Here is a 26,884-nt window from a genome sequence, read left to right on the forward strand (position 1 = left end):
ATTGCCAGTAATTTTAGTGCAAGTATAATTGTACACTTTTAATTGTACAAGCCACCGAGGATGAAAGTGAGTTTTAAAAAAAAAATTCTGATGATTCAGAATTGAATACTTTAGGTTCAACACTGACACTACACTTCTTGTTGACTGACAGAAGAAACCAAAATATTTCAATATATTTAAATCATTGTTACAAACCTGAATTCATGAGACCAGGAGCTGACTGCTCACTCAAGGGAAAACTCCCAGTAGACAATGTTGTAATAGATATTTGATCTGCTTCAGTTTTTTCAGTAGCATTAAAAGTATGTGTGTTATTAGATGAATAGTGAGTAAATATCTGTAGGCATAAAAATAAATAATTTTAAACCACAACCAAAATATTAAACAAGATGCTTAACTGTACATATACTGCAGAGATAAATTTCAGGTAGAACATTTCCTCCATTCAGGTGTGGGTATCCCTGGCAAGAGCATCATTCATTGCACATTACAATTTGCCCTCAGAAGTTAATGGGGAACAAATGCTGCAGTCTTTCTGGCAAAGGTAATCCCAATATTGAGGCGCAGAAAACACAAGGATTCAAATCCAGAGATGATCAAGGAATACAATGTTTGTCCAAGTCACAAAGGTATACGACACAGAACAGAATGTGCAGGTTGCAACAGTCTGATGCACTGCTTCCCCAATCATTATTGGTGGAAGTTGTTATAAGTTTGAGGGGTATTATCATGTCATTATAGATGAATATCTGCATTGCATTTTGTAAAGGGTACACACTGCAGCCAGAGTACCCTGATGACAGAAGAATGTTTGGGGTGGTAATATAGTTCTATTCAAGCAGGCAGCTTTGGGCTTGATGATGTTGAGTATTTTGAGTGGTGATCAAGTGGTGTCACAGGTGGATAAGGTTGTAAAGAGAGCTTTTTGGCATAATGACCTTCATAAATCCAAGTGTTGAATATAGGAGTTGGGATATTATGTAAAAGTTGTACAAGTCATTAGGGAAGTGAAATTTGGAGTATTGTGTGCAGTTTTGGTCACCTAAATACAGGAAACATATCAATAAGATAGAAAGAGTGCAGAGAAGATGTACTTGGATGTTGCCCGGACTTCAAGAACTGAGTCACGGGGAAAGGTTAAACAGGTCAGGACTTTATTCCCTGGAGCGTAGAAGAATGAGGGAAGATTTGATATAGAGATATTTAAAATAATGAGGGAGATAGAATAAATGCAGATAGGCTTTATCCACAGAGGGCAGGTGAAGTACAAACCAGAGGACATGTGTTAAGAGTGAAAGGGGAAATGTTGAGGGAAATTCTTCACACAGAGAGCAGTGGGAGTGTGGAATGAGCTGCCAGCTGAGGTGGTGAATGAGGCTCAATTTTAACATTTAAGAGGAATTTGAACAGGTATATGGATGGTAGAGGTATAGAGGACTATGGGCTGCAGGTCAGTGGACTAGGTAAACAAAAATGGTTCAGCCAAACAACAAAGACCAAAGGGGCCTTCTTTGCTGTAATGTTCTATGGTTCTAACATATACCAGACTTCTTGTTTCTGTTATTGTGGTGATCCTTGGTATTGCATGTTTGTTTGTATGTTGAATGTAGTTGCTTCTAGTTGCTCGCTGCTAGCTGGTATGGAGGCCTGGCATTAGAGGCTGACAAGGGGGAGCAACCCCCTTGCTTGCATATGTGTTCCCTGTCCACTGCTCTTAGCTCAGATTGGGACTAGCCTCGTAGATGGCCAAAACTGCCATGTTCTTGCTAATAAAAGCCTATGTTATTCGCATAACTTTGTCTCATGAGTTATTGACTGCGGTTCAATTTTATTAGCGAAGTTAGTTTGAGATGATTTCAAAAGTAGTGCTCGATCCAAAAGCAGAGTTGGGGGATGAAGACAATGGAGCAGTCAGAGGACCACGGGCTCGCCACCAGAGGCTCAACAACTGCCTCCATTCCCTCCCCTAGAGGCTGCTGCGCCAGTGCACGTTCAAGCCCCGCAGCCAGTGCAGCCTCCCACACCGCCGGAAAAAATGCCTGCACCCAGACCTCAACTCTGAACATTGGCTGCGGTGCTTGGAAGCATTATTAAATGTGGCTGGGATAGTGGACAATAAGCAGAACCTACTCCTACTTCTGTCCCAGATATATATGGGCCAGTGGAAAGAAGTGCAAGCCAACCACTTGCTGGCTACATGCAAGCAGCAGCCAGGAGAGTCGATCAGTGATTTTATCCTGATCCTTCCCGACATGGGGAGAGAAGAGAGTAGAGCCTGCAGAAGAATTTGTTGACATACTGGTTCTGAATTCATTGGTCTCTCAAGTGAAATCAAACTATGTGAGACAGCGGCTGCTAGACAGGTGAGCAAGATTTAAATCAAGGTATAAGAATCACCAAGTCTCTAGACCTTGCACTTAGAAGGGGGGGGGGGGGGAAATATCAACTCGTCTGAACCGGCTGCTGAATCATGGCCATCTGCCCCTAATCTACCTGATACTCTGTCAAACCGCCCAAATGGCCGGACTCAAGTCTCGCCATTGACCCTGTCGTGGCTGTGGCTCCACGAAATCAGCTGAAGTGCTACCTCTGTGGACAAACTAAGCATTGGAGATCCCAATCTGCTCCTAGAAAGTCTGTATGTGTTAAATACGGCAAGAGGGGCCACTACTGAAAGGTCTGAAGAGGGCTCTCTATAAAGGCCGCCAAAACTGCGGTTATCTCTGGAGAAGAGCAGGAAAAGCCATCAATTCCTCTGCCTGCTTATCTCAAAATCTCCCACTGGCTCACAATGCTTTGTACTAATCTAGTTGGACAGCGACCTCTAAAGATAAGCACCATGAAGAACAGGATGATGCAACGCTGACCTTGCTGGAACGAAATCAGGCAAGTTGCCATGTTTTAACCTGCTCCATGCTGAATATTGAAGTAAATGGACACCCTAAAAACTGCTTGTTTGACAGTGGAAGCACCAACAGATTTATCCACTCTCATGTGGCTGCCCTCTATGCTCTCAAAGTGCAAAACACTGACCATAAAATTTGCTTAGCCTCTACCTCCCACACTGCAGAGGTACATGGCTATGGTCTTGCCGGCCTGTCGATTAAGGGCACTGAATATAAAGATTTCCGATTGCTCATCTTACCTAATCTCTATGCTCCTGTGCTCTTTGGGCTGGATTTCCAGTGCCAGAAAGTGTAACCCAGCTTACTATGGACCTCATCCGCCTCTGTTAGTAAGACAACCCTCCTGCAACCTCTCTACGGTGAGAGTGTCCCTGTTGTGACTATTCACCAATCTTACATCCAATTGCAGACACATAGCAACCAAGAGCCGGCACCACTCTGCTGCCGACAGGAGTACAACAGTTACTGCAGGAAGGCGTTATTGAACCCAGCAGAAATCCCTGGTGTGCTCAATTGGATGGTTGTCGATTACAGCCAAACTATAAACAAATTCGCTCAATTGGATGCTTATCCCTTACCAAGAATAAATAACATAGTGAACAAAATAGGTCACTACAAGGTTTTCTCCACCATAGACCTGAAACCTGCCCATCACCAGCTGCCTATTCATGAAAGTTACCATATTTATAAGGCTTTCGAAGCTGATGGTAGGCTGTATCAATTTCTTGGTGTCCCTTTTGGGGTCACTAACAGAGTGTCTGTATTCCAGAGAGCGATGGACCACATGGTGGATGACAATAACCTAACCACCACCTATCCCTACTGAGATAATGTCACAATATGCAGTCACAACTTACAGGACCACTCGACTAATTTCTCAAAGTTGCCTGGAACCTAAACCTCACATACAATGAATAAAAATGCATTTCTATGCAACTAAATTGTCCTGGGATTTGTGGTCAAAAATTGTATGATCAGCCCAGATGCACCCTCTCATGGAACTAACGGTCTCTTCCACTCAAAGCCCTTAAAAGATGCCTGGAATTTTCTCCTACTATGCCCAGTGGGTAACTCGCTACGCTGATAAAGCCCAACCTTTTATCAAAACGCCCTCTTTCCCCCTCTCAGAACAAGCTTGTGCTGCTTTCACTAATATCAAACAAGAAATTGCCAGAGCACCCATGCATGCTATTGACAAATCTAAGGCATTCTAAATGGAAAGTGATGCCTCAGATTTTTCCCCAGCTGCTACCTTAAATCAAGCGGGTAGTCCCATTGCCTTCTTCTCCCACACCCTGCCGGGCCCTGAAATACGACAGTCGTCGGTTGAGAAAAAGGCTCAGGCAATTGTCAAAGCTACTAAACACTGGCAACATTATCTGGCACATAGACTGTTCACCCAATGATCAGTGGCCTTCGTGTTCAACAACCAGGCTCGCAGCAAAATTAAAAAGGACAAAAACTCTGCTGGAAGTTGGAACTATCCACCTGCGACTACAACATTCTGAAACGCTCGGGCAAACTCAATGAACCTTCTAAATTTCACTCAACTCCAATTACTCTATCAATTATCCCACCCTGGGGTAACAAGGCTCTACCACTTCGTGAAATCATGCAACCTCCCTTATTCTGTTGATGAGGTTCGTGCAGTCACTCGCAAATGCCAAATCTGTGCAGAATGCAAACCATAGTTTTACCAACCATCATGCACCAACCTCATCAAATCCACTAGTCCATTCGAACCCTTCAGTATCGACTTCAAAGCCCCTTACCTTTCACCAATACCAGCATGTACATCCTCACCATTATCAATGAATTCTCCCATTTCCGTTTTGCAATTCCCTGCAAAGACACATCCTATGATGATCAAGTGCCTTGATCACCTCTTCTCCCTCTTCGGTTATCCAGAATATATACACAGTGACCGGGGATCATCCTTCATGAGTGATGAAATCTGCCAGTACCTACTGGCCAGAGGCTTTGCCAGCAGCTTTACCATTAGCTACAACCTACAAGGTAACAGACAAATAGAGAAAGAGAACTCCACAATCTGGAAGGCCATACTCCTTGCTCTCAAAATGAAATGCCTCCCTGTCTCCCGCTGGCATTAACTTCTTCCAACCGCGCTACATTCCATCTGCTCCCTCCTTTGCACAACCACCAATGTCTTCTTTGGCTTGGCTTCGCGGACGAAGATTTATGGAGGGGGTAAAAAAGTCCACGTCAGCTGCAGGCTCGTTTGTGGCTGACCAGTCCGATGCGGGACAGGCAGACACGATTGCAGCGGTTGCAAGGGAAAATTGGTTGGTTGGGGTTGGGTGTTGGGTTTTTCCTCCTTTGCCTTTTGTCAGTGAGGTGGGCTCTGCGGTCTTCTTCAAAGGAGGCTGCTGCCCGCCAAACTGTGAGGCGCCAAGATGCACAGTTTGAGGCGTTATCAGCCCACTGGCGGTGGTCAATGTGGCAGGCACCAAGAGATTTCTTTAGGCAGTCCTTGTACCTTTTCTTTGGTGCACCTCTGTCACGGTGGCCAGTGGAGAGCTCGCCATATAATACGATCTTGGGAAGGCGATGGTCCTCCATTCTGGAGACGTGACCCATCCAGCGCAGCTGGATCTTCAGCAGCGTGGACTCGATGCTGTCGACCTCTGCCATCTCGAGTACCTCGACGTTAGGGGTGTGAGCGCTCCAATGGATGTTGAGGATGGAGCGGAGACAACGCTGGTGGAAGCGTTCTAGGAGCCGTAGGTGGTGCCGGTAGAGGACCCATGATTCGGAGCCGAACAGGAGTGTGGGTATGACAACGGCTCTGTATACGCTTATCTTTGTGAGGTTTTTCAGTTGGTTGTTTTTCCAGACTCTTTTGTGTAGTCTTCCAAAGGCGCTATTTGCCTTGGCGAGTCTGTTGTCTATCTCATTGTCGATCCTTGCATCTGATGAAATGGTGCAGCCGAGATAGGTAAACTGGTTGACCGTTTTGAGTTTTGTGTGCCCGATGGAGATGTGGGGGGGCTGGTAGTCATGGTGGGGAGCTGGCTGATGGAGGACCTCAGTTTTCTTCAGGCTGACTTCCAGGCCAAACATTTTGGCAGTTTCCGCAAAGCAGGACGTCAAGCGCTGAAGAGCTGGCTCTGAATGGGCAACTAAAGCGGCATCATCTGCAAAGAGTAGTTCACGGACAAGTTTCTCTTGTGTCTTGGTGTGAGCTTGCAGGCGCCTCAGATTGAAGAGACTGCCATCCGTGCGGTACCGGATGTAAACAGCGTCTTCATTGTTGGGGTCTTTCATGGCTTGGTTCAGCATCATGCTGAAGAAGATTGAAAAGAGGGTTGGTGCGAGAACACAGCCTTGCTTCACGCCATTGTTAATGGAGAAGGGTTCAGAGAGCTCATTGCTGTATCTGACCCGACCTTGTTGGTTTTCGTGCAGTTGGATAATCATGTTGAGGAACTTTGGGGGACATCCGATGCGCTCTAGTATTTGCCAAAGCCCTTTCCTGCTCACGGTGTCAAAGGCTTTGGTGAGGTCAACAAAGGTGATGTAGAGTCCTTTGTTTTGTTCTCTGCACTTTTCTTGGAGCTGTCTGAGGGCAAAGACCATGTCAGTGGTTCCTCTGTTTGCGCGAAAGCCGCACTGTGATTCTGGGAGAATATTCTCAGCGACACTAGGTATTATTCTATTTAGTAGAATCCTAGCGAAGATTTTGCCTGCAATGGAGAGCAACGTGATTCCCCTGTAGTTTGAGCAGTCTGATTTCTCGCCTTTGTTTTTGTACAGGGTGATGATGGTGGCATCACGAAGATCCTGAGGCAGTTTACCTTGGTCCCAACAAAGCTTGAAAAACTCATGCAGTTTGGCATGCAGAGTTTTGCCGCCAGCCTTCCAGACTTCTGGGGGGATTCCATCCATACCTGCTGCTTTGCCACTTTTCAGTTGTTCGATTGCCTTATATGTCTCATCCAGGGTGGGAACCTCATCCAGCTCTAGCCTTAGGGGCTGTTGAGGGAGCTGGAGCAGGGCGGAATCTTGGACTGAGCGGTTGGTACTGAAAAGAGATTGGAAGTGTTCTGACCATCGGTTGAGGATGGAGATCTTGTCGCTGAGGAGGACTTTGCCGTCTGAGCTGCGCAGCGGGCTTTGGACTTGGGGTGAGGGGCCGTACACAGCCTTTAGAGCCTCGTAGAAACCCCTGAAGTCGCCAATGTCCGCGCTGAGCTGTGTTCCAATGTGGAAGATTACTAGAACGACGATGCCTCGCTGGCTCACACCTCCTGGAATCATGCTATTTTCAAGCGTCATACGAGAACCCGCAAATCAGATCCATATGTCAAACAAGTTCAACTTCTTCATGCTAACCCACGTTATGCTTTTTTTGTTTTTCCAGATGGGAACGGAGGACACAGAGTCTATCTGATATCTCGCACCAGCTGGGGCACCTGAGTCTCTACTTCCATCCCAATCTGCACCACCTCCAGCACCCAGCTCACCACACAAGTACCGCACAGTACCCAACCACCAAACTCTTGGGGCACAGGGATGAACAATTGTCGATCACACTAATGGGCTCCTCACCCCCGCCACGTCCATTTTCTTCCACAAGAATCTAACCTTACACCTACAAATAACATTGCTGAATATCCACCCTCGACTCCATCATTTTCACCATCCCCTACGACACCAACCATTGGACCTTCTCCATCTCAGGTATCATCACCACAAGAGTGTCCAACTCAAATTTCACCACCGCAAGAGCTGAGATTGTCCAGACATCACATCAAGTTGCTGGACAAACTCAACCTGTAATTGTAACTATTAATACTCCATTTGTGTACTCTTAATTTCACCTTTAGTCCATTATTTTACCAGTCTGTCACGGCTGGCTTTCGTCATTTTTAAAAAGGGAGGGCAAGTGTGGTGATCCTTGGTATCACATGCTTGTATGTATAACATAGTTGCTCGCAGCTAGCTGGTATGGAGGACCAGCGCTACAGGCTGACTGGGTGGGGGGCAGGGGGATGCAGCCAGCTTGCTTGCAAACAAGTGTTCCTGTGCACTGCTCTCAGCTCAGATTGGGACTAGCCTTGCAGATGGCTAACACTACCATGTTCTTGCTAATAAAAACCTATAATTCACATAACTCCAGTTTTGTGAGTTATTGGCTTTGGTTCAGATACAAGTCCAGAGGACTCAAAAGCCCAGCAGCAATAGAAATTCACCAAGACAATGGTTACTTAAAAAAAAGTTGCTTTTAAATTTTCTTTAAACAATAATAAGATTGATCTTATTATTAACTTAACCCCCTTCTAATTCTAAGCACACATGTATGCAATGTGTACATATTCAGGAAAGTTCTGTTACACAGTCCAATCATTCACTTTTCACTTCTCCAAGTATACCAGTATCAGGCAACACTATGGTGCTCTGGTGCTTAAAGTTAAAAGGTTACCGCTCAGGAAAGTTCTTGTTGGTTTCAGAGAAATATTTGTTGCTCATTGGACACACAAACTGATTTCCTCCAATCAGTCACTTCAGTGCCTTGCCAAAGAAACTTGGCCCATCATGGGCTTTCCAAATGATAACCTCTCCTTCCAGGTCACCACAGAATTCCTCTTGCTTCCCTTATTTCAGGAGAAACACTTTAGCCAGCCATTTCCTCTTGAAAGGACTACAAGGGTTATTTCAATAGGCTGAACTCAAAAATCTCAACCAGTTTTCAAAATGGAGTTTTTCAACAAGCCTGCCAGCTTGTTATTTTTCAGCTTCAACTGCTACTGTAGAACTGACTTCTCCCCCCCACCCCCCAACCCACCCAAGAGAAATCACCTGTTTGTTTATTCTATCTCTGCTTGTAAAAACCACATGACCTCTTCCAAGGCTCCAAACCCAATAGTCAAAAGATTTTATCAGCATCCTGAGCCTGGACATGATCAACATTATGTTCCATTAGCACCTCCTTCAGAAGTCCTTTCCAAAGAAGTTCCATTGTATCTGCAAAGCCAACCAGTAACAAAATGTCTAGCTTCAGCAAAGCTCTTGCATTTTAAATGAAATGTCTTCTGTGAAGTGTTACTCTGTGAAATGTAGCCTACACTAAATCCCCATAATCTATATCTTTGAAAGACATATTTAACCCATAACTATTCTAACATATCCCGAAACACAGATTCTGCTGTGTCAGGAAGTGCATTATTCACTACCATACATCCAATTTGCTCTTGTAGTCACAAGTATTTCTATCCAAATAACTCCCTGGTCAATGTCAACTCTCCAGGATTTCATAGAAACCCCAATGAATATCAGTAATAGACAGATTCTCTTATTAGATCATTGTTTGCTAATTAAGTGGTACGAATGTTCTTTTTAAATGTTGTCAAGGTTTTTGTTTACACAGGCAGGTTTGGATTGCTTCAGCTGGCATGGAGCGGTGAAATGTAATGCACACTGAGCAACCATCAGCTAACATTTCCACTTTTGACCTTCTGATGCAACGTAGTGAATGAAGCAACTGACATGACTGAGCCTGAGACAAGCCCAGAGAAACTCCTTCAGTGATGTCTGTGTGGAATGTTAACTTGACCAACCACAACCAGCTTCATTTTTGCAAAATATGGTAAGCCCATCAGTATGAGTACCTCCAACAAAATCCCAATCACACCAATAATTTATAAATGTCCGAGAAAGTCACTGAAATGGTTTGTAATTAATTAAACTGAAAGATCATCTTAAGATACTTTACATGAATGTTAGCAAAGTATGCTTCATCACATAAGGTATTGAGGCCGGTGACAAAAAAGCATGGTTACAGCAGTGGTTTTAAAGAATCTTCTGAAGAGAGATGCCTTTGAAAGACTGACAGATAATTTTGCAATGTTCAGTTCCACATAAAGCTGTGCAAACCTGCATTCACAAAACCAAGACAACATTCAAGCATGGGCTCAAAGTGTCAAGACACCAACCAATTCCAACAAGAGAGATTTTAATTACTAATCCTTAACATTGTTAATCACCCAACCATAGAAAGAACATCCTGAGTCAATGACCATAAACCTAACTAGACCAGCCACATAAAATACCAAGACTGCAAAAGCAGGTTGGAGGCTGGGCAACTTGCAACATCTTCTGATATCTTCATGTTCCATTCCAACATCTTCAAGCTACAAGCCATAAGTGCAATGAAATACTCTTCAGTTTGTGCAGAAGAATGCAGCTCCAATACTACTCAAGCAGGACACTGTCCAGGACAAATTGTTCACTTGACTGATAAGCAACTTACTTGCCTAAACATTCACTTCATTCACCATTAATGCCCAGGTGCCACAGTGTGTACATCAATTATTTAATTTGACTGTTCCAATGCCTCACAAACCAAAAACCATACAAATGACGAAAATAGTAGGTAAGTGGGAGCTTCTTATCAACAAAGCGACCTCCACATCACACACCATCTTGACTTGACAATGTCTTGCAAACTTATGTAGGGTTGAATGAGTTTAGTAATAAAAGGTGAAGTGATGAGGGAATTTAAAAACAAGAAAGAAATTTTAAAGTAATCAAATTATCACTCAACTAAGAGTGAAGAAAGCCAGCAAGCATACTGTGACAGAATATATATTTGTTTTGGGGAGAAAGTGGGAAAGGTTTGTTAGAGTAGGTTACATACAAAAACTAAAACAGATCTTATTTCAAATACTGGAGCTCTGCTAATGTCATATCAACTCCATAGCTTTTGCAAGAGCTTTGGAGAATGCTCAAGAGACTTCGCTAATGGATTTTTGTTTACAAAAGGCAACAGATGAAAGATCGTGGAGCCATAGATTCTCTGAAAATGTTGTAAGAGGGTCATGTGGTGTTGTAAGCAGAGAGAGAGAGAGAGAGAAAGAGAGAGAGAGAGAGAGAGAGAGAGAGAGAGAGAGCGCATTATACAGTGTTACAGCCAGCAGAAGCAGCTGGGACTGTGTGGAAAGCCCCACTTGGAAGACTGTCTGGTCAAAGCTCTTGTGGTTCATGCAAGAGGAGAAGACTGGCTATTGAATGTTTCACTAGGAATAAGGGAAAAAGAAAGGAACTCTGTGGTGACCTGAAAGAAAGAGGTTATCATCTGGAGAACCCTGAAGTGGGCAAGTTTCGTCAGCAAGACACTGGAGTGGCTGATTAAAAAGGAATCAATTGTGGATGTCCTGGAACAACAAATCTCTCTCAAAGTCGACAAGAACCTTCCTGAGCGGTAGCCTGGTGAACTTTATAAATGTTAAATTCTGTGTACAGTAGAAGAATTGCCTGCAACCAGTGAACTTGGAGGAATGAGAAGTGAGATTGGACTGTGAATCAAAGAACTTTTCTGAACTTACACACACATTACATATACGTGCACTTAGAATTAGAAGGGGGTTAAGTTAGGTTAGTTAAATTAAAGTGTAATTCAGTTTTCATGTTTAAAGATAATTAAAAGCAACTTTTGTTTAAGTAACCATTTGTCTTGGTGAATATCCATTGCTGCTGGGTTTTGGGGTCCTCTGAGCTCGTAACAATACAGTGGGAGAAGGAATAGATGAAAAAACTTCAAGGTGGGTAATGACAATTTGAATGACCTCAAATTAATTTGGGTGGGAAAATAGTAAAAGTAACAAAATCTCAGCTGGGAATGCCAGCAGCAGATAAGATAGGGCAGGATCAAAGTAGAAATGAGTCATCTTAGCTAGTCACACAAGTGAGCCAAAGTTTATCTCAGGCTTGAATATGTCAGCACTATTGAAAATAGTCTGGTCCAGTTTTAGGAAGCTGCCAGGAAGACAGCGTCAATGCCTGTGAATAGTTTTTTTTCTGTGGGGACAATGGCTTTGGTCTTCCTAACACAACGAAATTGCACTGATTCTTAATACAGAACAATTAATCACAGTAACCCAAACTGTATATATGTTCAAGTACCTGAGTAGTATTATGATGAGAAAATTGTATGTGTTATCATTTTAGTAAACTGCAAGATTCTAAATGTTAGCATGTTGAGATATCAAGCTGAAAATTGTTTGCATAGTTTAAACATAAATTAAGGAATGATTGATTCCAAGTCTAAACTGTGACCAGTAGCAATTAAAAAATAATTTTAAGGACCTGCATTTCCCCAGTTGTACCCTACCCAAAGCCACCAACTTTCAAGCTAATTCCATAACTAGTTATCCCTCAATTATCCTTTAGAGAAGATAACAGTGTTATTGTATTAAATTTCCCAAAGGAACAATTGAATGCCAAACTAGAATTAAGATAACCACCAACTAAAATTAGAAACAACATGCTGCCTAACAAGATTATTTTAAGTTTGATTGCAAGAAAATCTGCCCCCAAAAAATCCTTACATTTGAGAATAATAAATTGCCTCACAGAAAGTTAAGTCAATTTCATCTATTTACATACCAGTATTTAAAATATTTCTAAGCTCTCAAGCCTAATTGCAATCAGTTCAAGTCAGAGCAGACTCAGAGATTTTAAACATTTGATTATTGAGATGTATACAGAATAAAAAAGAATCAAAGCATTAAATCAACCATCTAACAGCATAAAAAGTCACCATTATGAACTACTGAGCTCAGTTCAAGTGGAATGGAGATCTCTGAAGATATTTTTAAAATAATGACATTTTTTAACAAGCTTAATCAGTACAAAAATCAGTCTCAGCCAAGCAAGTCAGTTGCACATGCACATAATGCATCCAGCACCCACAGAAAAGCTACAATCTCAAGACATACCACTTTGCACCTGGACAAAAACTGAGCTCAGTTCAAGTGTAGCAAACATCACTGAAGATATTGTTAAAATCATAATGAAAATATTTACATCCTTGCTCAGTACAAACCAAGCAAGTCAGTTGCACATACACAATGCATTCAGGACAAAAAACACTACAATGTCAACCAAGTCACACCACTTTGCACTTGGACAAAAACATTCAGTACATTCACAAAAACAAATTCAGTACTGAGCTCAGTTCAAGTGTAGTGAACATCACTGAAAGTTTTATAAATCAGTGTAAATATATTTACATCATTGCTCAGTACAAAATATACAAGTGAAGATGTACCTACTTACACAGAAAGCATTCATTACACACACGCAAGAACGCACACGCAAGAACGCACACGCAAGAACGCACACGCAAGAACGCACACGCAAGAACGCACACGCAAGAACGCACACGCAAGAACGCACACGCAAGAACGCACACGCAAGAACGCACACGCAAGAACGCACACGCAAGAACAAGTTTTGCTTCTCTGGTCGGTACACTAATCATTCATTATTTAGATCAAATAATGATCAGATTTGGCTACTTTTCATCACTGACCAACTGAACAACTCAGCGGATCTCAGAAAAAAATTCTGAGAAAATGTTGAAAAACAGAACATTTGTACAGCAAAGACAACTCCTTCAATAAAATTATAAATTATTAATTCCATGCTCTTAATTCCCTGATATTCAAAAAAAAATCAAAAATTGCCAGTGTAAAATATACAACATGTGCTACACAACTAATGAGTACTTTAAGCATGGTGACTGGTGTTACTGTTTCAAGTGAAGCTTCGTGTGGGTCCCAGAGGTTAAGAACTAGACTGAGATAAAGGTTAAAAAGCACAAGTTCATTCTCAAGAGATGCAGAGGAAACAATGGAATCTAAAAGCTAAATTAACTTAAACACACAGTTCTCAAGGGGATGAATATGCACTGTGGGTAATTAGGAATGGTACAAACACACATACAGTAAACAATCAGATAAATGGTAATGCAACATGCCCCCACCCCTTGACCTGTGCAGATATGGATCCAACCAACTGGCCTCGGAACTCACCCTAACCCAATACTCGCGGGCCACGAGTCAAGAAAGAGCAAAGGAAAGCTAGAAGGTCCATCCCAGATCATTTACAGGACCCCAATGGCTCGGTGCCAGGAGAGTTAATCCAATTTCAGCAGCCAATGGCCCAAGGCCAAGTAAAGGCAGTCTGGAGAGTGCAGTCAGGTAATTTACATAGGTCTAACGGCAACATGTGCACTAATAGGTGGGGCAGAACCAAACTTTGATTGGCAGCTGGTGTGTCCTCCTAATATAGTTACTCAGAACAGTGTCTGCCTTGGATTGTTTTCCAGTCTTTGGAGTGAAACTTGAACCCAGTGCCTTCTCTTTCTATATCCAAAACTAAGGAGCTGATTGTTGATTTCAGGCAAGGAAAGCCACATGTATACAATTCAGGGATCACTGGGGGGGGGGGGGGGGGGGGACCAGAGGGTGGAGAGGGTGAATCTCAAAGGATCTTTCCTGGACCCAACACACCATTGGCATCATGAAAAATGCATGTCACTGCCTCTACTTCCTCAGGAGTTTGGTAATGACACCAGAAACCCTGGCAAATTTCAACACAGGTGTGGTGGAAAGTGTGCTGACTGGCTGCATCATGGTCTGATATGGGGACACCAATACACCTGAGCATAAAGCCCTCCAAAAGGTGGTGGATACAACCTAGGACATCACAGGCAAAAACCCTCCCCACTATTGAGTGCATCTCCAGGGAATACTGCCATCAGAGAGTAGCAGCAATCATTAAAGACCTACACCAACCAACACACATTATGTTCTCGCTGCTGCCATCGAGAATGGGGAATAGATGCCACAAGACTCGCACCACCAGGTACAGAAACAGCTGCCTCCCCTCCACCATCAGACTCCTCCACCATCAGAGACTCATTTAAGAACTCTTATTTGTGCACTTTATTGATTTTCTTTTTTTATTTATTCTCTCTGTATTGCAGTTTGTTTACATTCATTATCTGTTTACAGTTCTCTATTTGTTTAGATTTATACAGTTTTTTTTTGCACTACTAATTAGTGGTAATTCTGCCACACACACATGAAAAAGAATTTCAGGGTTGTATGTGATGCCATGCGTATACTCCAACAACAAATCTGAAATCTATTTAGAGAAAACCTACTGCTGATTGGGCCACCACATGGCACCAACAGATTTTTTTTAAACCAACTTCACATTATAGCTCAAAATTATTTTTTGGAAATGAGCTTTACTCCACCATTTTCATGTTCAGGGTTAATTTTTAGATTCCAAGAGCCGCAGTTAGCACAACGCTGTTACAGAGTCAGCATTTGGGACCAGAGATCGAATCCTACGTTATCTGTTGTATGTTCTCCCGTGTAGGTATGGGTTTTCACCTGAGTGCTCTGGTTTCCTCCCACCCCCCAAAGTGTACCAGGGGTTGTAGATTAATTGAGTATAATTGGGTGACCTGTTATCGTGCAGCAACTCTATTTAAAAAAAATTAAACTACAATATCACATAAGGGAAAAATATGCTCTAATTTCCACAAAAAGATGAGGGCAAAGATAAATTAGAGGAAAACTAAATAAAGAAAAATGTTGCTTTATAGTCCTCCAGATAATTTTAAGATGCTGCCAGTTTTCTAATTATTGAAGGGAAAAACAAATTTCCCAAAGCAGATGTAGTTCCAAGTTAGTGCACTATCAAGAAAGTTAATGCTTCTGCATGATACTCAAATAACTTCAAAGTCATAGCATTTCTTCTTAAATATCTGATGCATGTTGTACATTTGAACAATTTTATAATCTCAACCAGCCTTTTCAACAAAATTGTTCAAAGTACCTGTGGAGTTGGTAGGGCACTGAAAAGCTCACATCACTCAGTCACCTCAATTTATAGAGCTAAGTCAAAGCTAATAGTATGAATAAAATTAATTACTCCCCCGCACCCCCAAAAGTATAAAATCTCATTACACCATTATGTAGCTCAGTTCAGTGTTCCGTCGTATCAGAGGTTATTTTGGTACTGTCGCTTTCAAATTCCCAACTACAGACAACAAAGACTATTATTTCCTCGTCAGAGTGCTTCAAAACTACTTCCATTGGCTGCAATGCATTTGGAACATTGCAAGGTAGTACTGACTTTAAACCCACAATGACCATATTTTGACATTTGGCCTTGCACTCAGGATGTATCCTCAGAAATGAGTGTGCACATTGAATGAGCACTAAACGGTGCTATTGTAACATTATATCAAAGTGCATTACTGTCAGTACTGGAAACCTAGCACAATACCTTACATTTTCCATTGCTGTTTGGAGGTGAATGGAACTTGGCATGAAGTCCTGATCTCCATCCAGCTATGCCAGGAATTTGGTGTGAATAATGCCCACTACTGACATTCTCCTAGCAGTGATTCTACATCTGTGAGGAGTGGCTGCTTATGAGTGCTGATATTGGATGATCAGAAACATTTAATGCTGAGATACAAGGCTTATAGTTGCAAACTAACTGGCACAAGAAGTACTTTAATTTCAAAAATGAACGAAAAAATTATATGCAAGGAAATGCAAAAACAGTGCATGCATGGCATTCTTTACAAATTTAGATGGATACAAGAGCTTTTTTCACTGAGGTATTGATCCTCCAGCTGCACTTGATGCTCATGTATTAAGTGATATTTGGAACAGCCAACTGTTTGAGATGACTTAAAGGAATACTTTGCATCAGTATTTACCAAGAAGGACATGGACTCTGACGGGGAGCATAATGTGGAGAATGTAGTCATTCAAGTTCAAGGTTGATTTCTTGAATATGGTCCAGTCCACCAATTCAAAGCTGTCCTGCAGATGCTCCTCTGCCTCCCTGGACCATACTTACACTGTCTACGCTAGCTAACATGGCTTTCATCCTGCTGTAGTCTTCCTCAATTAACCATAATATACTGGTTATAGATCAAACTTTCCATTTGCAGGAGAAATTCCATCATGCCGTGATCACTCTTTCCATGGGGATCATAAATACAATATTTTTTAAAAACCTGTTTTATGGCACAAGAAGAATTTAAGATCCCTTGTTCCATTGTAGATTTTGCAACATATTCAAGAAACCTATCACAGATTATTACATTAGTTTATTCTATGTTTTAGGTAAAAATTAGCTAATTATTAGAAGGGGTAAGCACAAACGCAGTGTTACTCTATTAAGGATGAAGTTTTTTTTTTAAAAGTATAAATACCCAGAACAAATTGCAACACTCCCAAGTAGTGAAGAGTGAATAATTAAGTAAATACCTTATTTGTGCTGGATGATAATGATGTTGGGTCACAGATTTCAAGCGCACCATCTTCAACATATGGAAAATAACTTGGTGACTTTGAAATAGAAGCTGAAGGCATTGAAAAGAGGATCAATTTATAACTAGACATAAAATAAATGAGAATATTTATAGAAAATAATAGGACGTTTTTTGGCCCATCAAGATCATCAATCTTCAAGTCAGTTATTTTATCTGTTCTACTATAAGTACATTTTATTTCCTATCCAAGACCAATGTTACTCATTTTTTTAAAATTCATATAGTATGGCACAGCTTCATAGTGATTAAAGTCATTGGTTAGCTATGCAGAGACATTGACAAATAATCAGAAAACTCACTGAAATGCAATCTTTTCATCCAGGCATTTTAAATTACATTCTGGAAATAAAACTCTGGAATACAAATACAGCACCCATTAAGGAAGACTAACAATTTCAAAAAATTGGGTGAAACGAGCTTTTTCTATGTCTATTTTCTTTTAAGATTTTTATTTGGAATTCAATTTTTTTTAAATTCACAGTACAGGTACACAATCCTTTATCCGGACATCTAAAATCCAGAAAGCTCCAAAATCCGGCAAGTGGGGAGAGAGGCGGCAGCACGAGTCAGCCGGCTGAGGGACTGGCGGTTTGGGGATGTGGCCAAGGGTTTGGAAGGGGGGTGGGGGTCGAAACAGCAGCACAATTCGGGTGGGCTTTCTGAAATCCAGAAAAATCCGAAATTCAGAACACACTGTCCTCCAAGGGTTCCAGATAAAGGATCGTGTACCTATACAGTGGAAGTGAAATCCCGCCAATTAAACACATGCTGCCCTAATTATATCAAAATTAACCTACAACCCTATACATTTAGGAGAGGATTGTAGCTTAATTTGTGAGTAAATGGTGCACCTGGAAAAAAGCCAGGCAGACATGGGAATAATGTACAAACTCCTTACAGACATCTCTGGACGAGATCCCAAGTCACAGACCCTGCAATCTTCTTTGGCTTGGCTTCGCGGACGAAGATTTATGGAGGGGGTAAAAAGTCCACGTCAGCTGCAGGCTCGTTTGTGGCTGACAAGTCCGATGCGGGACAGGCAGACACGACTGCAGCGGTTGCAGGGGAAAATTGGTTGGTTGGAGTTGGGTGTTGGGTTTTTCCTCCTTTGCCTTTTGTCAGTGAGGTGGGCTCTGCGGTCTTCTTCAAAGGAGGTTGCTGCCCGCCAAACTGTGAGGCACCAAGATGCACGGTTTGAGGCGTTATCAGCCCACTGGCGGTGGTCAATGTGGCAGGCACCAAGAGATTTCTTTAGGCAGTCCTTGTACTTTTTCTTTGGTGCACCTCTGTCACGGTGGCCAGTGGAGAGCTCGCCATATAACACGATCTTGGGAAGGCGATGGTCCTCCATTCTGGAGACGTGACCCATCCAGCGCAGCTGGATCTTCAGCAGCGTGGACTCGATGCTGTCGACCTCTGCCATCTCGAGTACTTCGACGTTAGGGATGTAAGCGCTCCAATGGATGTTGAGGATGGAGCGGAGACAACACTGGTGGAAGCGTTCTAGGAGCCGTAGGTGGTGCCGGTATAGGACCCATGATTCGGAGCCGAACAGGAGTGTGGGTATAACAACGGCTCTGTATACGCTTATCTTTGTGAGGTTTTTCAGTTGGTTGTTTTTCCAGACTCTTTTGTGTAGTCTTCCAAAGGCGCTATTTGCCTTGGCGAGTCTGTTGTCTATCTCATTGTCGATCCTTGCATCTGATGAAATGGTGCAGCCGAGATAGGTAAACTGGTTGACCGTTTTGAGTTTTGTGTGCCCGATGGAGATGTGGGGGGGCTGGTAGTCATGGTGGGGAGCTGGCTGATGGAGGACCTCAGTTTTCTTCAGGCTGACTTCCAGGCCAAACATTTTGGCAGTTTCTGCAAAGCAGGACGTCAAGCGCTGAAGAGCTGGCTCTGAATGGGCAACTAAAGCGGCATCGTCTGCAAAGAGTAGTTCACGGACAAGTTTCTCTTGTGTCTTGGTGTGAGCTTGCAGGTGCCTAACCTTTTATTCAGGATTCTGAAAAACGGCAACCCCAAAAACTGGCACTTTTCTTGGTAGATAACATCTGCTCAAAGATGGAGTTTGGCGCCAAACGTGACGACCCCGACCCTTGCTCAACTCCCGTGTATCCCATCATATTCCACGTTGCCAATTAGTGGTATCACTATCCTTCGAGCATGACCCTCGCTCAACTCACACTCGAAGATCCATGTTGTTCCACATCTTTATAAGCGTCTCCTAATCACACAATACTGACACTTGTCCAGTGCTTTCAAGTGGCCCAATGGCTGCTCGATACAGGATCAATGGCCATTGTTGCTGACCATATTCCCCCACGCAGCTGAAACCGCTATACCAGCACCAGTGCATGAGAACAGAGAAGGGGCCGTTCTCCTGGTGCTGACAGCGTGGCAGGGGGAGGGGAAAGACAGCAGCGTGCTGTGTGGAGCTGAGGGGGAGAAGACAGCAGCATACAGCGCACAGAGGGAAAAGAAAGACAGCAGCGCACCGTGGGGAGTGCTTAACGGGACTGCCATTTTAAATTGATTCTGAAATCCTGAAGATTCTGAACAATGGCAGTTGTCTGCTCTCAACGATCCCAGATAAAAGGTTAGGCACTTGTACTTCAGTTCAGAGCGGTGAACCTGGTAATTGAAACATTTAATTTTTTGGAAAAATAAAGTTTCATTGTCAAAACAGAAATATTTAGCTCTTTTCCAATAAAATATGGAATGCTTTAATATGAACCTTTTATTACAGAATTAATTGACTAAGTTATAATATAATTATGCCAGAAAAACTGCATTTTTTTTATAATTAATGGTGTGAAGTGAATAAGGGAGCAAAAAATACAAATCACTAACTGACAACTATAATGGTTGTTCAAAGTAATAATTTACTGAACTCTTGAAATTTACAATTCCAAATTGTTTATTCAGTTGAATAATTGAATCAAATTGTATGCAATGGAATCGTAATCATCAAATCAACAGCTTGCATTTATGTGCAACCTTTAACAGAACAACACAATTGTTTCACATAAGTGCTGCAAGATATCCCAACAAATATCAGAGACAGAACTGCAAAGGCAAGAGCCTTGGTCACTAAAGGCACTTGTATCAATGGTGGGACAATTAAATTTGAAAAATGATTAGACCACAATTAAGACTATCGATATAAATAAGTGGTAGTGGAGTCCATGGGGAGGATCAACACCAAATGTTAAACCAATGATGAGAATGCTTTACTAAAAAGACATTGAAGCACACACAGATTAGCAAGATTAGAATGGAGAGGGAAACTGAATAGGATGAAAAATAGAGCAAGAAATCTTATAAAGATGGAATGAAGAAGGCTGATCAGCAATGGAGATGCCAGGTCTCAAATTCATTGTGAGCTCAAATATAATATTTTAATTCAGTTTACAGTTATCAAAAGAAATTGAGCTTGTGTTAGCGACCCAATGTAGGATAGATATTTTGCTCTTATCACATCATAACAGCAATTCTGACAATTGGGAGATAGTTGGGAGACACATTACAAATCAAAAACTTGGTCAAATTTTGGAGGTTTAGTAAATCACAAACACACTCACACATTGTTTACCTTGCACTGAAAGACTATCAGTTTCCAATTTCAATTTATCTCTCCAGGTCAGTCTGCCTGTTTGGATGGATTCTGCAGTACTTGGTACACTAGAACTTTGCTGACCGCTGTTAGTTGACACACTAGACAAATTCAATTTTATTGCTTCAGAAGGATAAGATGGATCCATTCTACTTCTTAGTAATTCCTTGGTTTCTGACTTACAGCAGTTATTTGAAGATGTAACCCTGTTAACTGACATAAATCAAACCATGGAATAAAAGTGTATAGACTTAATTATTGTAGTAAAAACAAATGCTGGAGGAACTCAGCAGATCTCTCAGCATTCATAGGAGGTAAAAATATATAACCAATGTTTCCTCAAGAAGCCCCTTACCTGCTTTTTGGTCACACCTTGAGGAAAGGCTCAGGCCCAAAACCTTGGTAATACATCTTTATCACACATGAACACCGGAAGGCTTGCTGAGTTATTCCAGCATTTGTGTTTTTACACAGATCAAGCCATCTCAATTAAGGCCATTAAAAAACATTAAGCACAAATTCTGGAAATATTATATAGGCTATCATAAACAGAAAAGAAACCAAGAGGCAGCAGCTAAAGTGTACAGCCAAAACCCTGCTGCCCGTCCAGAATCAGTCTTAGGCTTTCTCAACATATCTGTTGGAGCAACCAAGCACTTATTTAGAGCAGACAAGGCAACTGACCAGATAATGTATTCTTCATTCATTTGAGCAAGAGAGCTGCAAATAAAGTGGCATTAAAGAGTGTCTTTTAAACTTAGGCCAAACTAATTATTCACTTGTTTAAAAACCCTTGCTAAAGATTGCATCCAAAGGGATCATTACTCCCCTATACAATTTGCAGCTGTACTTTCATCCAACTTTTTAATTTAAATTCAATACTCTTGGTTAAATCTATAATTATAGCAGGGTCAGCTGGATGATAGGTCATGAAAAAAGTCACGTCTACTACACTTGAGGAATGGGGCAACAAATATATAAATAGATATTTATAGCTTCATTTAGAAATAAAGAATTTAAATAGCAACACAAAACCAATTACAATCAAGTGATGACTGCATGGTGTTAAAAAAATGATACTCCTTGGTTCATCATCACCGCCTTTGATTCCTCCATAGCAGGCATGGATAGATATACAACAGGGAAACAATCTCTTTGTTTTATGTAGTACTTGATAACTATTAACCAATTATTTATACCAATCATACAATTTTAATTCTCATGTTCTCATCAACTTCCCCATATTTTATCAACTGCATGAAGGACAATTTACAGTAGCTATCTTTGGGATGGGGAGGAAACAAGAGCACCAAACAGGTCACAGACAGAACATACAAATTCCATGCAGACAGCATCCAAGATCCGGAATGAATCAGAGTTTCTGGAACAGCAAACCCAGAATTACTAATTGTGTCTGTGCTGCCCCAAAGATTCCAGCATTTGGCAAATAATTCTGATTGCAATTCCCTCTTCTGAAAGCCATGCTGAACAACAAGTAGGGTCAGTGTTCATGACTCATGATCACAAAATTGCATTGGAAAAAACTTACCAAACATAGATAGCCTGTCGCTTTTAGGCGATTCCACTTCCTGAATGGAACTTAATTCATGCTGTTCAATTAGTCCACAAAGACCCAATCTCGTTTTAGTTACAGGTGGTTTTGAAGGCCTCCAATGTTGAGAACCTCTTGTAACAACTTCAGTACTTTGAGATTCGACAGAATAGCTACCTTTGAAATATTGAGGAAAATTACAAAAAAATCTTTATATCAATTTTGTTATATTACCCAAAATTAAATTTAAAAATAGATCTGAAGGCAATAGACCCATTTCAGCATTAATGGGAGATTTTCCCCCTCATTTGACCTTGCTTGTATCTATTTTTCCCCCCAGAAGATCTAATCGTTCACCTGAAGTAACTAACCAAGGAAGTAAAAGAATCTTGAAAGTTTCATGGCTGATCAAGTGGTGCTAGCAACCATTAACCTCCAGGTGCAATCAAAGCTAAAACTTTTAGTTCTGGGATGAATCGTGTTCCTTTGCATGGTTTTCTTTTATGCTGCATTAATCAATACCAGGTTTCCTTCATTTTCTTTTTCAACTTCACTGTTGAATTACCCAACATCCTCAGCATCACTCTACTAAAACATAACTTGGCCAGCCACATAAATAATGTAGCTTCAAAAGCAAGGCCAGAAATGAATACTTAATTTCCCCACATGGCACAATCCAGATATGAAACTGTAATCTCCACATATCTGAGTGAGGGCAGCCCCAACACAAAAATCTTCACACTATTTAGGATGAAATAGCCTAGTTAATTTGCATTCCATCCATTTTAAACACTTACATTCTCCACCAAATATTCATTGTAGTTGAAGTGTAGTTGTGTTCACATCACTTTCACTGATCCCTTGTCACAGATTCTCTACTAATTTGCCCTTGCTGCATCACACTTCCCTCTGATAACAAAATGTGGACCACTTCCCAAATGTTTAATGGGTCAAAGGTGCTCCCAGAACCTTTTAATCTGCAGGGGGAAAATTACCAACCCTGCGATTTAAGGGGGATCCCTCCCCCACAATGACGCAGTGAGTGATATGTCAAGTACTAACCGGATGAAATGAAGTAAAAGATTTTAACCTTACTCTTCACGGTAAGCACTCTTAAACCATGTTATAATATCCCCTTTCCTCACCTGCACTGCTGAGTTCCTTCTCTACATTTGAACGACACCAACCCAGTGACGCATGCACACAAACGCTGACATCACTGGAAAAATCGGGTTGGCTATTATAGTTTTCAAGCCACTGGTAGACAAGACCTGGGTAATTGACCTGGGTAATCTTAACTTGGTTCCCTGACTACCTCTTAGGTAGGGCAGGGACCAGGTTGATTTAGGAGCACGTTGACCGGATCAGATCCTTTCAAGCTGCCTTGTAAGTGGGGCACCAACCAGGCAAATTAACCTGTTAACCCCATTTTACAAGGCAGCTTGAAAACACTTAATGAATACAACATTAATGAAATTTACCAGCATTTTCAATGCATGGCAGAGTCTTTAATCAACTGAAGAAAAAAGGTATTTGGTGATGATTGGAACTCAGACATAGTTCCAAACTCATCATCTATCAGGCAGCAAAGCAACCTGCCCTCCCATATGCATCTAAGACAGCTTACTCACAGCAGGCACCTCAAGGTACAGAAAAATACCATTAAAGTTTGCTCTGCAAGTTCACCAAATTCCCTCAAAGGATCAGTGTCCATTTCCAGACTAATATCTCTCGTTACACTTGGGATATTGGTCAGTTATAAAGGGTACCCATGTCGTCCACAAGTTTGACAAGGAGAAAATATTAAGCAAACAAGCTTCAAGGATATGCTTAAAGCCACCTTTCTCAAAGGAAGGACTGGCTCTTGACAGCTGAGAATGAAGGAACAATCCAGGTGAATTGGAGAACCTTAAGACCAGTATCAAGAACACAGACCTGTGAAAGTGGCAAGAATGAGACACCTTACATAAAACTCAGCCAATCACCAAGTCAATCCCTGCTTGTCCCATCCATGCAAGACCCTGCAATTTCTAATTAGGCTCATCAAATGCTTACAGATCTTGATATCAGAATGGCAGCTTAAGATGTATACAGGCACAAAAATTGATTCACAATAAAAGGAATACATTGAATTTAATGCCATGTTAAATAGAATCTTCAAAGTTATCCACTGATATCTAATTTTTGTTTGTCCCAAGTATATCTAAACAGTGGGAAAACAACTTCAAATCTAATAAATGTAATAGGTGAAATGGTTATGGGTATAAAAGCATGTGTTTGGGTGCACCAATGTAAATTTAGTTTAAAAAAAATTAACTACAGAATTAAACTACAAGGATAGAACTAAACAATTTATAGTTAAAATTACCAGTGTGGCATGTTTTGGAATTATAATACCAAGGCAGAAATAATTCTTCATTTATTTGAACTGATATTGGACCTTAAGAGCTGCTCTTTGTTATTTAAATCAAATTTCTTACCACTCAATGTAGTTGTAAAATCCTCCAAGGAATGCATCTTGTCCGAATGGAGTGGAAGCTGCTCGCCATTTTCTTTTGCAGGTATTCCCTCATGCAACATCAATTGCCCAGACTAGAATTAAAAACATTTAAAAGTAGTACTTAACTGACATATTTAACACATTTAAGTTATAATAAACTTCAATGGAACAATATAGACAGCAAAAGAAAGGGAGTGGATGGTTTGAATTGCAGCTATTCCGTTAAAACAGCAATTCATCTGATTAGGCAAAAAGTCTCCAAGACTCCAAGAGTTAAACTAAAGAAAACCATCTGTAGGAGAAACTCAACAGGCGAAGTCTGAAAAAAATCAGACCGAAAAGAATTGCTAACATTTTCAGTGATAAACCCTCATTGAGACTTAGTCTTGATGAACAGTTCCATTCAGAAATGCTGACACATTTTCTCTCCCTGATGCTACTCGACCAACTGGGTTTCTCCAAGCAGATTTGATTTTGCTCCTGATTACACCAGCATTTTACTTCAGATTTTCTGCAGTCATATTTCCTCCTCCAGACTAATCTTTTGTTTCCCATCAACATCTGAAAACTATCACTCCTGTTATTGAACTTTTCCTGGGACTTAACCGTATCACACTTTTCCCTCTGTTCTCTCCTCCAATCACAAATGCAGCACCACAGTTAAAGTGATGCAAGTCAATTGCTTAAATTATATGTTTTTTTTTATACATTTATTCATTTCTATGTACCATTGCCGTACTCTCAGGCTCTCTTCTGATTTCCAGGTAGACATTATACATTTTTTTCCTACAGCTAAGGCTATCATAATAAATCTTTTTTGTGCTTCTTCCAAATTGAGACCTAGTTCTTTACTTCTTATATTACTTAGAAGAAAGATCTCTGGATTTTTTGGGATGTTGCTTTTTGTGATTTTATTTAATACCTGATTTAGATCTTCCCAAAACTTTTCCACTTTCTCACGTGCCCAAATTGCATGTACTGTTGTTCCCGTTTCCTTCTTACAGCAAAAACATCTATCTGATACTGTTGGGTCCCATTTATTTAACTTTTGGGGCATGGTGTATAGCCTGTGTAACCAATTATATTGTATCATGCGTAACCTCGTGTTGATTGTATTTCTCATAGTTCTGGAGCATAGCTTTTCCCATGTTTCATTTATTAATCTTTATGTTAAAATCTTGCTCCCACTTTTGTTTGGGTTTACAGCTTATTTCATCGTTCTCTTTTAGCTTGATGTACATGTTTGTTATAAATCTTTTAATTATCATTGTCTGTAATCACATCTTCAAAGCTGCTTCCTTCTGGTAACCTCAGCCTGCTTCCCAATTTGTCCTTCAAGGAGGTTTTCAGTTGGTGGTATGCAAACATTGTATCATGAGTTATATATTTGTACTTCATTTGTTATAATGTCACAGTATTCAAACAAATTTGGGAACCGTACATGGAACACAACAGAGAGGGCCTACCGTGGACCTCCACCCCCTAAAATGACAGAATGAGAAGACGACGAAATGAACTAACCCAGTGTGTAAAAGTAGATGACACAATTTCCTTGTTTATTTTCATTGTGTGATGACATTGTTTAATGGGTTTATCGTATTGTATATGTTGAACGTTTAGTGGGTAGGGAGGGGTGTGGGAAGGAGGGAGGGAAGGGAGGGGGAAAAAGGGGAGAAAATGACACTGTATATTCAAGAGGGAAATGTTTGTGTGTATTTTGGTTAATATGGTTCATAATGTGAAAAATAAAAAAATTTTTAAAAAGTAATGGAAGTCAATTGCTGCTGTATAATGGATTTGGTGAGATGGAGAAGTCAAAGTGTGGTAAATTAAGCAGCTATGCTAACAGTGAACTGAAAGTGCAGTTCTGAAACACGCTTTTAACTTCAATGCTCTATAACATGCTTGCACTTTAAGTATTTGACATTCCCTGCTCAGAATGCAATTTCTCTTACATTGGAAGGACAAATGGAGAACACCTCTACCCAGTCCACAGGTGTTACCCCAAGTGTTCAGTTACACGTTGCTTTAATTCTCCACCTCATTCCAATTTCTATTCTTGGCCTTCTACTCCATTCCATCAATTCTTCAAACTACACTCAGAGAAGATTGCATCATATTCTGACTGTAACCATCCAGA

General features: G+C 41.1%; 1 protein-coding gene and 1 non-coding gene across 2 annotated transcripts in view; both read right to left on the reverse strand.

Annotated features, from left to right (window-relative positions):
- cep295 (centrosomal protein 295) overlaps positions 1 to 26,884 on the reverse strand; it is a 115,923-nt gene that overhangs the window by 39,676 nt on the left and 49,363 nt on the right. The window contains exons 15-19 of the mRNA XM_069890827.1: positions 24,725 to 24,836; positions 22,242 to 22,421; positions 20,672 to 20,905; positions 17,012 to 17,106; positions 196 to 337 (exon numbers count right to left, since the gene is read on the reverse strand). Of these exons, the coding sequence (XP_069746928.1) occupies positions 196 to 337; positions 17,012 to 17,106; positions 20,672 to 20,905; positions 22,242 to 22,421; positions 24,725 to 24,836 (763 nt within the window). The remainder of the gene's footprint in view (positions 1 to 195; positions 338 to 17,011; positions 17,107 to 20,671; positions 20,906 to 22,241; positions 22,422 to 24,724; positions 24,837 to 26,884) is intronic.
- On the reverse strand, positions 13,166 to 13,240 carry LOC138740224 (small nucleolar RNA U2-19). Its single transcript, XR_011342756.1, has one exon. It is a non-coding gene; the product is annotated as a small nucleolar RNA U2-19 (small nucleolar RNA).

Source organism: Narcine bancroftii, chromosome 7, assembly GCF_036971445.1.
Source record: "Narcine bancroftii isolate sNarBan1 chromosome 7, sNarBan1.hap1, whole genome shotgun sequence".
Classification (NCBI taxonomy): Eukaryota; Metazoa; Chordata; class Chondrichthyes; order Torpediniformes; family Narcinidae; genus Narcine; species Narcine bancroftii.